The 15,348-nt window shown below is 41.8% G+C and overlaps 1 protein-coding gene across 1 annotated transcript in view; it reads left to right on the top strand.

Annotated features, from left to right (window-relative positions):
- Window positions 1–15,348, top strand: part of OSBPL10 (oxysterol binding protein like 10) — a 175,187-nt gene that overhangs the window by 98,648 nt on the left and 61,191 nt on the right. Inside the window, exon 6 of the mRNA XM_006030210.3 lies at window positions 7,004–7,158. Within this exon, the coding sequence (XP_006030272.1) occupies window positions 7,004–7,158 (155 nt within the window). The remainder of the gene's footprint in view (window positions 1–7,003; window positions 7,159–15,348) is intronic.

Below are 15,348 nucleotides of genomic sequence, written 5' to 3'. Positions count from 1 at the left end.
GAGCAGGGAGGGCTGTGGAGGGAATCGGCGACATAGACAGGGAAGAGGATGTACCCAGCCTAGCTGCTTGCTTCTAATCTCCCATGCTGCAGATCAGATCCAGTTACTTTGGGGGGCTGGATCCAGCCCGTGGGTCATAGGTTGAACGCCACCAAGCTTAGCTCCTGATGAGGAAGACCAGCTTCAGTTTTCAAGGAGAGATACAGATAGGGGCATCTTTTCACTCCAGAACAGGATTTGGGAGATTTAAAATAATGAAATTGGGGCTCTGACATGTCACAGGTGAATGCCTGAAATGAATATAAAATGTTCTGAAAACTGTCTTGTAGTATATCACTCTCACTTACAAACTATTTCATTTAGCTTTCTAAAGTATTATGAGTAATGACTGCAGCCTTATTTGAAGGGGTAGGCCAAAAATTTCATTTTTGTTTTTGTGGGCTGTTGTATTTCCCATTGCTTTGTAAAAAGGTCAGATTGCAAGCAGATGGAGTACAACAGAATTATTTTTCTGGTCTGAAGTGATGTTTAGAAACAGGTGTGCTTTGCCCTCTGGACCTTGGCTGAAGGCATCTTAGTATTGCTGGTCGTGTAGGCCTTACCAGCAACTTAAAATATTGATTAAGCTGACAAGTGTTGTTTTTCCTCAATGGCGGTGATGGTGGTTGCCCTTGGGACAAACAGAAATGCATTCTTACATATTTCACATAGCTTCTAATTCTGTTACAGAGTTTAAGACCTATGAAAAAGAATGAGGAACAGATGGTAAGCTCTGGCTTCCATAACAAATGTCCGTGTCAAAAGAAAAAAAAGGAATTAAAGTAATACCTATTAATTATTTGTTATATAGATAGGAAATAAAATACCTGTAATATAATGTTATATATTTATTTGTGTATCAACTTTGTTCTGCCTTTCTGAATTTAAACTACAGGTGAGGTGTCCTTGAAATTACATTTTCTCTAATGTTAATTTGATTAACCCCCCCCCCAACAAACGGTTTTTAAATTGAATGCCCCCCCCCCCCACCTTGAAACCTCCTAAATCTTTTCATATTTGCTAACAGGACTGCAGCATGCATTTAAGGGACATGAGAGGATAGATAGTCCAAGGGAATAACTAACTGATATACTTTTTTGTCCCATTTTTGAAACGGTTGGACTATTCCGTCATTATTGTTCTATAATAGAACAAGGAGGCGAATAATAATACAACATTGATTTGTTCATTTTGCAAGGGCAACTTTGAGTGTACGTTTGCAGAATTGTCAGCTAATAAAGAACAGGAGATATGGATGGATCTTACATAAATGAAATCTTTTGAGGCTGTACAAATTTTATTAAACTTTGTGTTTTAAACAGATTGTCAGTTTTACTCCAGCTTGGTCAAGTTGCTCTGGTTCATAGCATTCTTGCTGTTTTAGATCTGTACCACTTACCAGAAATAACTACATGGGATCTTTATAAAGGAAGACTTGCTTCTACTTTTGCAATAATTTCTTCAAAATAACATGACACGTTTTTTAGTTAATTTCTCTTTCAGTGTTACCCTTTAATGCTGAAGATAAGTTCCCCATATCTCTTGCAGAGCTCTTTGGATCTTCCAGGACATTCACCAGAACACATCAATTCTGCTAGAGCTCATTTTGTTTCTAGAGACAAATTGCTTTGCCTTTACAAGTGAGCAGTGAACAAAAATAGAATGAGGATCAAAAACTTAAGTAGGATCTCCAACAGAATCTAAATCTGAATCCTTCACATCCCTGCAAATCTCATTTTATGTTCAGACAAGACTCCACTGACTTAAAATGTTTACATCTCTCCTCCCCTCCCTTCCCTGCTTTTTCTTCCTTTCCCCCCCTCTCCAAGTCCAGCAGTATAGAAATAACAAAACAGAGTATTAATGAGCCCTTCAGCTAATGGGAATCCTAGAGGGCTGGGAAGTACATCAAGATATTAGCCTAATCTGCTCTTTAAGACATCTAGTGATGGAGATCCCATGACATCCCTTAGAAATGAGCCACAGTGCTTAGTTAGAAAGTTTTTACTAATCTAACCTTAATCTGATTTAAATCTCCTTTTTTGCAGTTTAATTCCATCACTGCTTGCCCTATCGCTGGTGGCATGGATAACAGTTTACTGCAAAGAGGAAGATTTGTAAACTATTTTAGATCTCTACCCTCATTCTTCTCTAAACTAAAGAAACCCAGTTCTTTTTTTTTTTTTTCCATTGCGGGTCATGTTTTCTAGACCTCTGAATATTGTTGATTCTGTCCTCTGGCCTCTCTCTAACTGGTATGCCACTTTCTTGACCAAGTACGGCAGCTGAGACCATGAGTGGATGAATTGTTTCACGTTTCTTACAAGCGATACTCCTATTCATGCATCTCACTTTTTTTGCCACAGTATTCCATTGTTGACTGACATGCACGTCAATCTAGTTATATCCCCTAAATTATTTTCTGCAGAACTACTGCCACTGTGGTCTTTCTCCAATTTGTATTTTATATTTGGTTATTTTATACTACTTTTTGTTGAATTTTGTCTTCCTTATTTCAGGCCTTTTCTTTAAGATATCTAAATAACTTTGAATCTCAATTGCATCCTCCCAATTCACAATCATTTTCAGATTTTAATAAATGTATTCTCTCCTTTCCCTTGTTCAAGTCCTTAATAAAAATATGGAGTCATATTGGACTTGGCAGAGACCCCTTTAAGCAAAATTCCAGGATATATTAGCCATTAATAATTACTCCTTTGAATATAGTTTCCCAGCTAGCTGTGTGCTTATGTTATAGTAGTCTCCTATAGTATTCTCCATATTTTTGCTTATTTGCTTAAGGTGCTGTTACGTGGGAGACAGTGTCTCAAAAGCTTTTATATTACAGCTGTGGTTTCAGCTCTGTCCACAGTCCTTGGTTTGTTTAACATGACTTCACCTTGATAAATCAGTGTTGGCTGTTACTTAGCAATTTGGTTGCTTTGTGTTTACGAACCAATTAGGTTGATTTCTTCCTGGGAATTGAAGTTAGGTTATAGTTTCCTGAGTTCCTTAATCATTCTCCTGTTATAGACTGTTTGTCCTTTTTCATTCTTCTGTAACTTCTTAATCTTCCTTGAGGTCTCTAAAGATAATGGTTAGATTGTTTGAGATGGCTTCAACCAGTTCCTGAAGTACTCTAGGATGAAGTTCTTCCGGCTAGAGTTCTTGCCTCCTTATGACTGATAATATTTTTTTTTATCTCATCATAGCCATTTAGAGATGACTGATGCAAAAAAAAAAGGTTTAATAACACTTCAACCTTTTTTTCAATTAATGCACTTAACATGCTTTCTAATGTCTCTTGCTAGTTGTATTTCAGTCTCTGCTTTTGCCGTTAGTTTTTGCTTTTTCTTGCTCTTGCTGTACCTTTTATGCCCGTGGTTAGTGATTTTTTTTACCTAGTTTCTACTTGTATAATGATTCCTTGAGGTCACTGACATGGTTTAGCCAATTAGTCTCTTATTGCTTCTTTATTCCCTTTTCCATTGGGATAGATTGCTTATGACCTAAATATTTTTGTTTAGTTAAATAACTGTCAATCCCCATGCACTGCTTTCTGTCTTGTACTTGCTCTCAATGAGATATATCCAGCCAATTTTATGTTTATTGAAGTCCATTGTCCTTATTTTTGTTGTTCTCTTTCCTTCCCTCCCTAAGAATTATGAACCCATGTCATGGTCACTGGGTGTGTCTATACGAGACTCTAAATGCACAGTAGTGTGTTGCATCAAAAACAGTGCTAATATGCTACTGCGCAGTAGTATTAGCTACCATATGGTAGCATCACTAAAAAGATGTTGTGTGCTGGCACTACTGCCCAGTAGCACTGGTTACTGCACATTGATTTAGTACTTGGTTATAGAAGTGCTAAATTTTAATGTGCAGTAACTACGTCACATTAATGAACATGTAGACATGCCCACTGGCACCTACCTTGCTTTCCACCATTTAACATTTTCCCCTGTTCCTCTTTGTTGCTCAGATGCTAGAAGACACACCCTCCCTGTTAGTAGATTTCTCTACCTCTTTTATTTAAGTCACTATAGCATTCCAGAAACTTCAGCAGAGTTCTGCCATATTAGTATATTCATGCATATCTAGTTAGTTCATGTTCTGTATTGCCACAAAGTTCTGTGTTTTGGCTGATTCTGTTTATCAAAAACAAAGAAAGCCCCATTTACTTGATCTTCTTGGTTCTTATGGTCTGCAGTGAATCCCCAGCATTAGATCTCTTCTTTTATTTTATCTTTACTTAGAGGCTTTCAGTAGAGCTGCCTCCTACCACATTTTGGATGTCAGAGCAAGTGTATGTATCCTTTCTTTTGCCTGTCTTTTTCTGAACAAGGTGGTATTTCTTATCAGCATTCCAGTTATGGGAATTTATTTCAATATTTTTGTTATAGAAATTTCGTACATAACTTTAATTATGATTTAAACTTATTTTCTCCTGGTTTATTCCCCATACTACTTGCTAGTTGTGATATTGTATAGTTAGAATAAAAAATAAGTTTTCTATACTTAAGCTTACAGATCTTTCAAAATTAGTTCATACTTAATATAGCTATTGAGGCCTCAGTTCCTGGGTTTTCTTGTATAGCTGGTGACCTCAGAAGCTCATGGTGAGCAAGGAGATCTGTGAGTCTTTGTGATGTCATTAATTGTTTCAGGGAAAACATGAAACGTTCCTGGCCTTGTTTCTCGAGTAAGTGAAGGAGAAACCACTTTTTCATAATTTGTATCAAATTTTACTGTACACTGTGCTCCTGGTAATTAAGTATGGGTGCATACTTGGTTATATATGAAAGCTGCTATCGTGTTTGCTTTTACAGTCGAATGATACTGTTCTTTGACAACCTTTTAGAAAACTGAACTCTTCCACCTCCCAAAGCAATAGAAAAGAGCCCCTTGTTTTGAGTATATTGTATAATTGGGTCCATATGAACCATTATATTAACACTGATGGCTAGAAAATGGTATTTAGAGGTTTGGTTTTGGGAACTGTCTTAAAGTAGATATGCATTAGAGTAATGGTCCAGGGCAACAGCAAGGGTTAATTGTGTCACAAAACAGGCTTTTTAGAAATTAGTTTCCTCAAGGCCTGCTGTATCTGATGCAGGCAAGCAGCGAACAGACACAAAAGCTGGGAATTTGAAGACAAGTTCCACACTGTTCCATAACATGAGATAAGGTGGCACCAGGTCACAGTGCCCAAGTGCAAAGCCCTTGGGATTTCCAGTTTTGGGTAAATAGACAAAATTAGAAGGACACTGGTAAAGCCCAAATTAGGATGTGTGCATGTGATGGGTTTGTGAAATAAAGGAATATGCTGATAGGATAAAACATGGATAGTATGACGACCACAGAGAGACCAATCAGCGATGGCCAGAGAAGAGTCATCACAGAGGGGAAAAGAACACAAAAAGAAGGGATTTAAGAGCAGCGAAGGGTCCCTGAGAGGGGAACCCGAGGCCATCGTGGACAGAGGGCATACTACTAGCCCGTCATAATCCGCTCCAGTGTGGGGGAGGGGAGGAGGGAACTTGGCCTCCAACCTCCAGGCTGCTGATGTCTGACATTCAAGAGAGAACCTCAGAGTGAAGCTCACGTACTGGCCAGCTATACCTTGACTCTGCAGCTCTAGGCCTGGTAGATACAGAATTGTTTGCATCATTGTTATCTGCTGTCACTTGGTATCAATAACATTTGTCTATTATCGAATGGAAAAGTCGTGATCAGTCTGAGGGTTTTGGGTCCACTCAGAACAAGGTATCTGGGTCATAAATCCATCCAGCAAACGCAACTATTTTGTGTAGTGAAGAGAAAAAAAGTAAGCCTTTGAATTTGTGATGGCGATAATTTGGAGGCAATCTTTAACAGTATTGAAGCAGTATAGAATCATGGAAGAAGAAGGCAGGAAGGAACCTCGTGAAGTCATCTAATTTAACTCTGTGCACAAGACCTAGATCTTTGCCTGAACCATTTCCTTAAAGTCTTTGTCTAAACTGCTATTAACAACTTAAAAGGATGGGGATCCTAGAACCTTAAATAGTCTGTTCCAGTATGTAACCGTGTGCACAGTGAGAGGAGCCAGCTTAAACCCTTGCCTCAATATAAGGATGTTATTGCAATATAAGACAATTAGTTTTTGTCCTGAGCGGTGGTGAAAACAATACACCTCACCATGCCAGGGGAGGGTAAGTTGCAGCAGAGATGTCCTCTTGTTATTTTTCCACTCTGGCCAGGAAACTCTTATCCCTATAATATTCGCTTGAGCCAGAACACAGTTATCCCAAGAGTTCCAGGTTGATGTGGTTTAGGGGCTTGGGTTATGTTTGTCTTTTAATTTGTATCTTTCTAATGCATACTAAATTTAAACAACTGTCTTAAAAAAGAGGTGCTACAATGATTTCCTGACCAATGAAAAAGATCTGTAATAACAGGGTAATATAGTAAAGATATATGTACAAAGAATGGGGGAAAAAAGCTGTGGAATACTATCTGAAGTCGTCTCTGATAAAGGCCAGATTCAGTAACTAAAAAATAAGTGCTACCTTTTTTGTAAAGCAGATTCCTATTTACTGTATGTGAAGGACATTTAGAATGTCAGTTTCACAAATATTTACTTTAAAAGATTTTTTTTTAAATTGGAATTGAGATTTTGCGCTTTTTAGGAGAGGATAGATGTATTAAATAGGACAATTTGCTCTCCATAATACATGGTTGAATATAGAAAATAGCTATTTCATTCTTCTTGGTAAATCCAGAATATTAGCTGTGGATTTCAGAGAAAATGTTTTGTAATGATTTATCTGAGAGGCAGACACCTTTCTGTTTCTGTGGTAAAAATATTGGAGCAGAGAACTGTATATACAGGTATCTGTTCATTGTATTAGAAAAATGAGAGAGATGAACTGATCTAGAACCTGAGTCTTGAGATTTAACTCCAGCTTTCTATTTACAGAAAATATTCTGGGATGGCATGGGCCAAAGTCTCATTCTACTGATGAACTGAAAAATGGTGCCCTCAGCTCCTTATCGTCTGCTAGTGCCAGTTTAACATGGGCCATAGTACCAACTGCAATGCAAGATGGGCAAGCATTACAGTCGAATAGTGAGGTAAATGCAATTGACCTGTACATGTGATTCTCTTTTTAATTTGGCTTACAACAGCTCTATTTTTCAAGTGTGTTTTCATTCTTGTCTAGTTGTTTAATGGATGCTTTACTCATTCCAACTGCTTTTCAGCTTTCTGAAACTTGCATTATTTTAAATGTCTCAGTGTCACGTTAAACAAATAAGATGCATTTGTCAGCATAGTCCATTTTATAATATGTAAATAGGTTTTATACGGCACTTACTGTGTGTTTTTATTGAATCTGCGACATACTGGAGATAAACATACAACCACATGTGGTTCTACTCAGTCTGGAGCTGTTTTGATCCCCAATGGAAGAATTATAACGAGCCCATTAAGAAGGTATCTAATGATACATGGTTGGAGTGGTGGTTGCATATATTTTAACACTTCATGGAATAATGACTCCTTACTTCATACTGACATAGCACGTTATGACAATTCTTTAGTTGTCTGTATCAAGGATGCAGATGATAAAAACTGCCTAACACAGCTTTGTTTCTGAACTGGCAGGACGCAGCAGAACATTTATCAAGGTATTAATGTACATATTATGTGCTGATAGACATTTCTATAAAGCACTGTCATGCTGATGATCAACATATTATCTCTCTTTGAGGAATTTAGCAGCGAGGTCTGCAGTATACCTGCTAGTTCACACAGCGGAGTCTGAGGGTGAACGGTACAATGCCTGGTAATATAATTCCATTGTGATGTTAATATTTGGGTTTCAGTGAAGGAGATAGATAGCTTTGTAAGGGGTGGGGGGTTGTAAATTAATTGCAATGGAAAACTTGAAATCGGTTCTGCACTGCTTGGGTATCTCATCAGGGAGCACTGCAGAGAAGCACACTTCATCTCCTCTGAGCCCACTACCTTTCAGAACAGAGAAGAGTTCCAAGATACTTTTTCTCTGTCTGAATAGTTAGAGGAGATTGTGGGCAAAGCTTACTGTATTACATTGCATCTTGCACCAGCAGGGTAATTGTGCCCCTGGGAGATTCACTTGAGGAGTTTGGTAGTGGAACATCTTTGATCTCTGCAAGGGGTTCCATGTTGACATCACAGAGGGATGCACTGGAACAGTGTGCTGTTCAAAGCAGTCTGTTGTAGCAACACCATTAAATTCTGGGACAGCACTGCTGACTTCAGTAAGTCTTTTTGTGATGGAGGTTTTGGTCACTTGCGTCTGTCATGTGCTCCACCGTGGACAAGTTCCCTTTGCAGAAGCTGGGGGGTGGTGGGGGCAGGGGGGAAAGCTCGCATGTGGCGGAGAAAGCTCACTGCCATCCACCCCCCTGCACTGCTGTCGCTCCGCATGCCCCCTGCTCCATGTGCAGCATCAGGCCAAAACCCCCCTGCCCTCAGGTAAGTGGAATTTTTATATAACCGTCACCCCACTTACCCCACTCATGCTGGATAACAAAGCTTTTACTGTATTTTTTTTTCCTTTAATGAAATATGTAATGATCTGAGACTTGCCCATCAGCGAAGTATTACTCTCAACCCTGTCATACCACCCTGAATTTAGCATAATGAATTAAAAATGGCTGTTACTGTTACAAAGTTAATTTGCAATTTTAGCTGAACGTTGTTCACTGCATTTAAGAAGGATTGGAAGAAAGGGGCTGGACTCCATCTTCCGAGGTCCCTTCCAGCCCTAATGTCTATGAAATCTATGAAACATAATTCATATTTCTTCCAGCATTGAGGTCAATGGACAGCAGATAAGCATATGATCTAAATTTTCTGCCTTTGGAAGTTGTGTAACTTTTTCTTTCAAATAAGTAAGCTACATTTCTCTTAGCTTATGCATACAAAAGAAAAAAAAGAAAAGGTAGGGGGGAGACAAGGTTTTTAAAGAGCACTATTGTGAGAATAATTTTATTGCTCCTAAATAAACTGTAAATTGTTTCATTGGGCTTTTGACATGTTCAGCAAGAGATAAAGTTGGCAAAAATAACTGTCAGTTATATCTCCTGGCATCCGAGTGTGAACTCCTGCCAATTTTGTCCATAAAGCCTCTTTATGATTCTTTCTTTCCTTACTTTTTTCCCTGTCAGTGTGATATAGTCTTTTTATTTCAGTTGAGAAAATGCCTCGGATGTTAAACTTTTAAGGAGAAATAATTGTATTATTTTCCTCTCCTGTTCATTTTTTTTAACCAGCACAGCCTCTTTATTTTTCTTATTACAGCATCTTCTTTGACAGCTAACTCAACAAAAGTGAATTCTAAGCAGCTGTAGCTTGGAAACGGGTTTGCTGGAGGATAATTGATGATACATGCTGGGCATAAATAGCTTGACCTACAGAGTGTTGAAATTCTAGATTGCAGTTTAAACCTCAATGGCATGTCAGTGCCCCAAGTCCCACCTGATTATGCCCAACAGAGTTGATAAGGTGTGGACCCAGAACATGGCTAAGGTATCTGATTCCTCTTGCCCATTTTCACATGATAGACTTTACATGATATTCATTCTCCTTTTTCCCCCTGTTTATTTTGATATGTATTTTTAAAAAGTCCTATTGGGTAGGTAGAAATGCCGGTCCCTTTGTCATGCACATTTATCATTCATAAAATGTACTGGTAAAGAGAATACATGAAAGCATGTTTTTGTCCACCTAAGCTCATCTAGGTTCCCATCACAAGTGATGATAGAGATGCTGCCTATGTCAATGCTTGCATTTCAGCAGCTGCCTCTAAAAGGCTTCTGCTCATTGCCTGCTCTGAGTGTTTGAGCCAGCACATGCCAAGCACTGTGATCTGGTATGTTATTTGTCAAGCATTTGGTTCTCTTCTGGTCAACTTTTATGCAGTCGTCCTGACTATAGGCTGCATGCCTTAACTCAGGTCCCTGAGGAACAGCTGTTTATGCAGTACGTTGGCTTCACTAGGCACTTGTATATTGTTCCTAGTTTCCATGTATGATCACTTTGCTTTATGTGGTACCATATTGTTGAATGACCCATGCCACCAGCAGATCCTCAAGATTAGCTTCAAGCATAGCTGATATGGCTTTTTAGTGTGACCCAAGTTTTGCCAAAATCGGGGAGGCTGGGGAGCACTGTGCTTTATACACTGAGATCTTTGGCTCTGAAAGCCCTCTTTTCTGCATGAGACCTTGAGGTAACAAAGCTTCCAGAAGCACTTTGCAGTCCTCCTCTTTATCTCTGCATTAAGTGATTGATCGGCAGTTGCCTTGCTTTCCAAGTAGTGAAAGTCAGAGGTTTCCTTCTGTATTTTTCCTTCTCTGCCATGGTGGTCCCCATGGCACATCAGTCTTTCCATAACTCATTTGTAGGCCCCAGGTGACTTTTGCCTCATCTAGGGCAATAACTGTTTGCTTGTTGCAGCTTGACCTGATTTTTTTTTTTAACCTCAAAGCCAGTAGTGTCGGCATACTGTAAGTTGCTAGTTGCTGCCTTGAACATGATTTACTGAAAGTGAAGAACTTGCCATTTTTATATATTACTGTAGTTTGAAGCTTTGATGTGGGTGTGCTGTCATAGGCATTATGGGGGGACAAATGTCAGATGCACAGTGAAGAGGACAGGAGCCTATTATGCAGCTCTGTCTGATACCAGGTGTGATGTCAAAAGAGAAGGTCTGTGTATGATTGCTAAAGCATGTGACCTTTCATCCCATCATGAAATCCAACAATCAGGTGGGCATTCTTTCCTGAATTCATTTCTATTCATTCACTTCTATTTTCAGAACCTGAAAATAGGGCCCATTACTAGGTCTGAGGAGCAGTCACCTCTTTAATTTCCACATTGGTGGTGGTTTGCAGTGAGAGCAGCTGCTGTGTTGTGTTTTATAACACTTATTGCTACTTTTAATTTTTCAAGTATTGTCATTGTCTTTTATTCATATATAGGATATTTTGATAATATTGGCAGTTTCCAGCATTGGAACATCATAAGACAGGCTTCAAACTCATGATGTTAGCCAAAAATCACGTGCACTTAAAAACCAAACAAAAAACCAATTTCCTGCCCCCGTAACTTTTATAACTTCTGATTCTGAAGATGCATTGCAGTCTCACTTTTAGTATTTACTGTGACCAAGATGCTTCTTTTCTTTCCCTCCGTTCCCTCTCCTTCTCCACCTTTTCTCTTTCTTTTCATGGAAGCTGAGATTCTCACATAAATACGTGACTCCAGAAGCTGGGGCATCAGAAAAATATATTTCAGATTTTATAACATCATAAAACTTGGGCACATTGCATGATTTGGCATGAACTGGAGTTTACAGAACTCTTCCTATTTCTCAACGACCGTGAGTAGCTTCCACCTAAAATGGATTGAATACAGTGAAGTGCCTGGAACACTAAACAGAGTTCTGGATCCTCCTCCCTTTTTCAATTTATAGAAAACTCAATTTGCTGTAGGATTTTTATTTTTTGAGTGGGTTAGGGAGGAGCAGGAAGTAGTTTTGTGGAGAAATTCTGTGCTTTTCATGGTAAATTGTCTTCCCAGTCTGGGGCCATAGCCCCAAGGGGAAAGAAGAGAGCTTTTTGGCTGACATGGAGCATAATCCATTAGATGTACCAACTAAACAAAATGTGAATCGACCTATAGCTTAAAATAGAACAAGCTATTACGTTGCTACCCTTGAGGAAATCAGCTGACTCAGCTGGTTGTGTTATAGAATTTTATTTACAAAAAGAAAGACTGAAGCAACAAAAGCACTCTGTTTTTTATCCTCCCGTGTGATGTAAATACGTAGCATATTGCTTGAATCTGGCTGGCTGCATCTGATTTAGGCTTAAGTCATGAAGACTATCAGGAAAGAAGATTGAAGTTCTATGTGAAACATTCAGTATACCACTGAATTTCATTGTTCAGCAGTGATTTGAAAAGAAAAAGAGGGTAAACATTAGGCTGGAGAGACTGCTGAAGAATCCCTCGCAAATGTAAGGCCATAACCTCCATGCCGACTGTTTTCTGGCAGTGTTATCAAAATGCTCAGTCTGTTTGCCTGGCGGTAGTGGCCTACTTAACTTCAACTGTTGTATAGCTGTTTTAGGAAATATAGTGCCTTAATGTGGATAAAGAATTATGGTAAAGTTTTTCTTCTCAAGGCCAAGCAGCCCTTACATTTAATTATTTGGGCTTGGTTCTTCTTGCCTGAGCCATTTGAGAAGATAGTGGAGTTTTTGATTTAGAAAGATTATTTTTCCTCAGCAACACTGTATAAGAGTACTTCCAGCAGTGCCTTAAGCAATGTGACTAACATCTGACATGTGGTTTGTTCTTGCTTGTGTTTTAGATGTCCATGAAGAGAATGTCAATTGTGAACCATTTTTTAAGATGCTTTGGATTCTTGGCCTACGCTTGATAATATTTTTAGGGATGTGATAAGTTCTGGAGCTGTGAACTTTATTGAGGCTTTTCTTTTTTGACCTGTTAGAATTTTAATATTTGAGAAATATACATCTGGTCTCTTTCATCTGGTAATGTGTTCTATCTAGAGATCTTTCTCTTAGCTTACCAGTGCCTGTTTGCTTTCTGTTGTATACAGTGTTTCTCCAAATACAACCTAGCGCAACTGAAGTACTACCTGAGCTAACCAAAGAGAGATTGAATACTGTGAAAGGGGTATTTTTGTTTGCCTATTTCAGCTGCTGCTGTCAGCTAGGGACAGACATTGCACACAAACCAGTTTAAGTAATCAGAAACTGGTTTAAACCTGTAACAGAACAGACATTCAGTGCACATAAACCAGTCTGAAAATGGCTGAAACTGGTTTGAGATAAACCTGGCTGAATGTGGTATCAGACTTAACTGATTTGGCTGAAACCGGTTTATGCAATGTCTGTCCCAGACCCCTTGCTGGTTTAAGATAAACCAGACTCTCCCAGCATCTCAGTGTGCTCTCTGGGCAGGAGCTCTGCTCTGCTCCAGAGCTGGGCTGGCCCATCCCCTCTGCTCTCTAGCTAGAGTAGGGACAGGACATGGTGAGACACGGGGCAGCATGGCCCCGTCAAGGCAAAGTGGGCAGAGAGGGGATTCATTCTTCCCTCCTTCTGCTCCTCTCTCACCACAGCTGGGGTCTGCCTGTCAGCCGGGGAGCAGAGGGGTGGGGGCTGCGGTGGTGGTTTCTGGGGCTGGCAGACCCCAGCTGAAGGGCAGAAAGGACCAAAAGGGATAGATGGAGAAATTAACCCTTCTCCCTGCCCCCTTCACCTTAATGGTGCCTGTGGCGGGCCAGTAAGGGGTGCTCCTGCGCTGAGCCACCCACCTCACTGCATCCGACCACCTTCCAGGCTCCAAAATGCCTCTCTGGGGGTGCCTCGCATCTTACTGACCCCCTTCCTGGAGCACACCTGCTAACCTGGGGGTAGAGCTGCCGCTACACAGGGACGGGCTTGATTCTGGCACCGTGTCCCCTGGGAAACACAGGCCTAGTAGCCCTTGAGGGTACTTGACTCACTTCAAGAACTTGGGATGCTTCCCTCAGTCGGAAGCACAAGTAGTGGTCTCCCTTAGTCAGCCGAACCAAGGGGACCCCAAGGCATAATCTAGACCCAATTCCAATAAGTCTCCCACGCTAGGTACAAAGGAGAACTTTATTGGTTACCAGGAGTAGGGTTGGAATAGGGTACAGAGTTGAGTAGTATCAAAGAAATCCCATAGAGCAAATAGGGTGGCTGGAGTAGCTTTTGATCGTGCATCTGAGTTACTTTAAGCTATATATCTAGTTAGATCTCAGGTAGCTTACTCACAAGGCCAGAGGCAGGTGGAGATTCCCTCTGGAGGCAGGCAGTTCCTTGATCATGAGTTTTGAGAGAGCAAGTTTGAGAAGGTGTCTCTCTCTCACTCTCACTCTCTCACTCTCTCAGTTTTCCTCATGGGCGGTCCTTAACTTATATACCCCTTATGACCTCATTTACTTGGTCTAATGGAGGCCAGCACCTGTTGGCTCTCAACCAATCAATTTGAAATGCATCACTGATTGCTGGGCAGACTGGCAGTCTCCAGCCCACCAGGGAGCCAAAGCTCCTCACCCAGGTATGTGATGCCAGTCACATAGGCAGAGGGAGCAGGTTTTCCCCCCTCCCTCAGGAATGTATCTGGCTCAGGTTACCTAAAGAGAGAGGGTAAGGTGCGTGCCTTCTTCAGGGCCCATACTAACCAAATTATCACAGAGCGGAGTTTTTGGGGAGAAACAGAGGTGGCTTTCTGCCACAGTGCCATGCTGGACAGTTGTCCTGTGGGGCAGGAAACGTCTGTTTTGTGCTGGGGGGACTCCTTCTCCCTCCTCCCCCCAGGGTGGGCAATGGGGAGTCTGGTGTGCTGGAGGGGGAATACTCCTCCCCCTGCACCAGGGCTGGGGGTGGGAAGGGCTGCTGTATGCAAGGCTGCCCGGCCCTGGAGTGGGACTCTTCCCCCCACTCTTCACTGGCTGTGGCTGCAGCTGTTACAGCCACTCCATGTGCCCTGGCTGGGCAGTGCCACATGGAGCCTTCCCTTACCCCGCTGGAGGTGGTGGGGAGAAGTAGGGGGAAGAGTCCCCTTCCAGGGCTGGAGCTGGGCCAGCCAGTCCCTCCTCCTGTCTTCCCTCTGCTTCTCCCCCAGCACTGAGGGGTGGGGAGGGGGTGCTCCATGCAGTACTGCCTGGCCCCAGATGGGGAAGGGGGCTCTGTTCCATGCTGGGGGGTACTCTTTTCCCCTCTTCTTCCTCCCCTGCCTCCACACCTGCAGCTGAGGGGTGGGGAGGGGAGGCTCTGTGAAGGCTGCATGGTCCCAGCACAGGAGGGGGACACTTCCCCCCTGCTCCCCCATGGTGGGGGGGGCGCTCTATTTAGTGCTGGGACTATTTCCCCCTTCCTCTCCTCCTCCCCCGCCCTCACCCCTACTGCTGAGGGGTGGGAAGGGGGGGCTCTGTGGAGGTTGCCTGGCCCTGGCCTCAGCCCCAGAGGGGGACATTTGGCAGCAGGGGTGGTGGGAGGAGGAGGGGGAAGAGTCCCACCCCCCACCCTGTGAGGGGAAGTGTCCTCCTCAGCAGTTGGAGTGGGGACAGGGTGAGGAGGGAGAGGGGGAAGAGTACCCCTCATCATGGAACAGAGCCCCTCTCCCTGCCCCACAGGTAGGGGGTTTGGGGAAGAGTCCCCATCTGGGGCCAGGCAGCATTGAATGGAGCTCCCCCTTTCCACCCCTTGGTGGTG

Source organism: Alligator sinensis, unplaced genomic scaffold (genome assembly GCF_000455745.1).
Source record: "Alligator sinensis unplaced genomic scaffold, ASM45574v1 scaffold181_2, whole genome shotgun sequence".
Classification (NCBI taxonomy): domain Eukaryota; kingdom Metazoa; phylum Chordata; order Crocodylia; family Alligatoridae; genus Alligator; species Alligator sinensis.
Note: the sequence above shows the minus strand (reverse complement) of the source record. Positions and strands in the feature narration are given on the sequence as shown.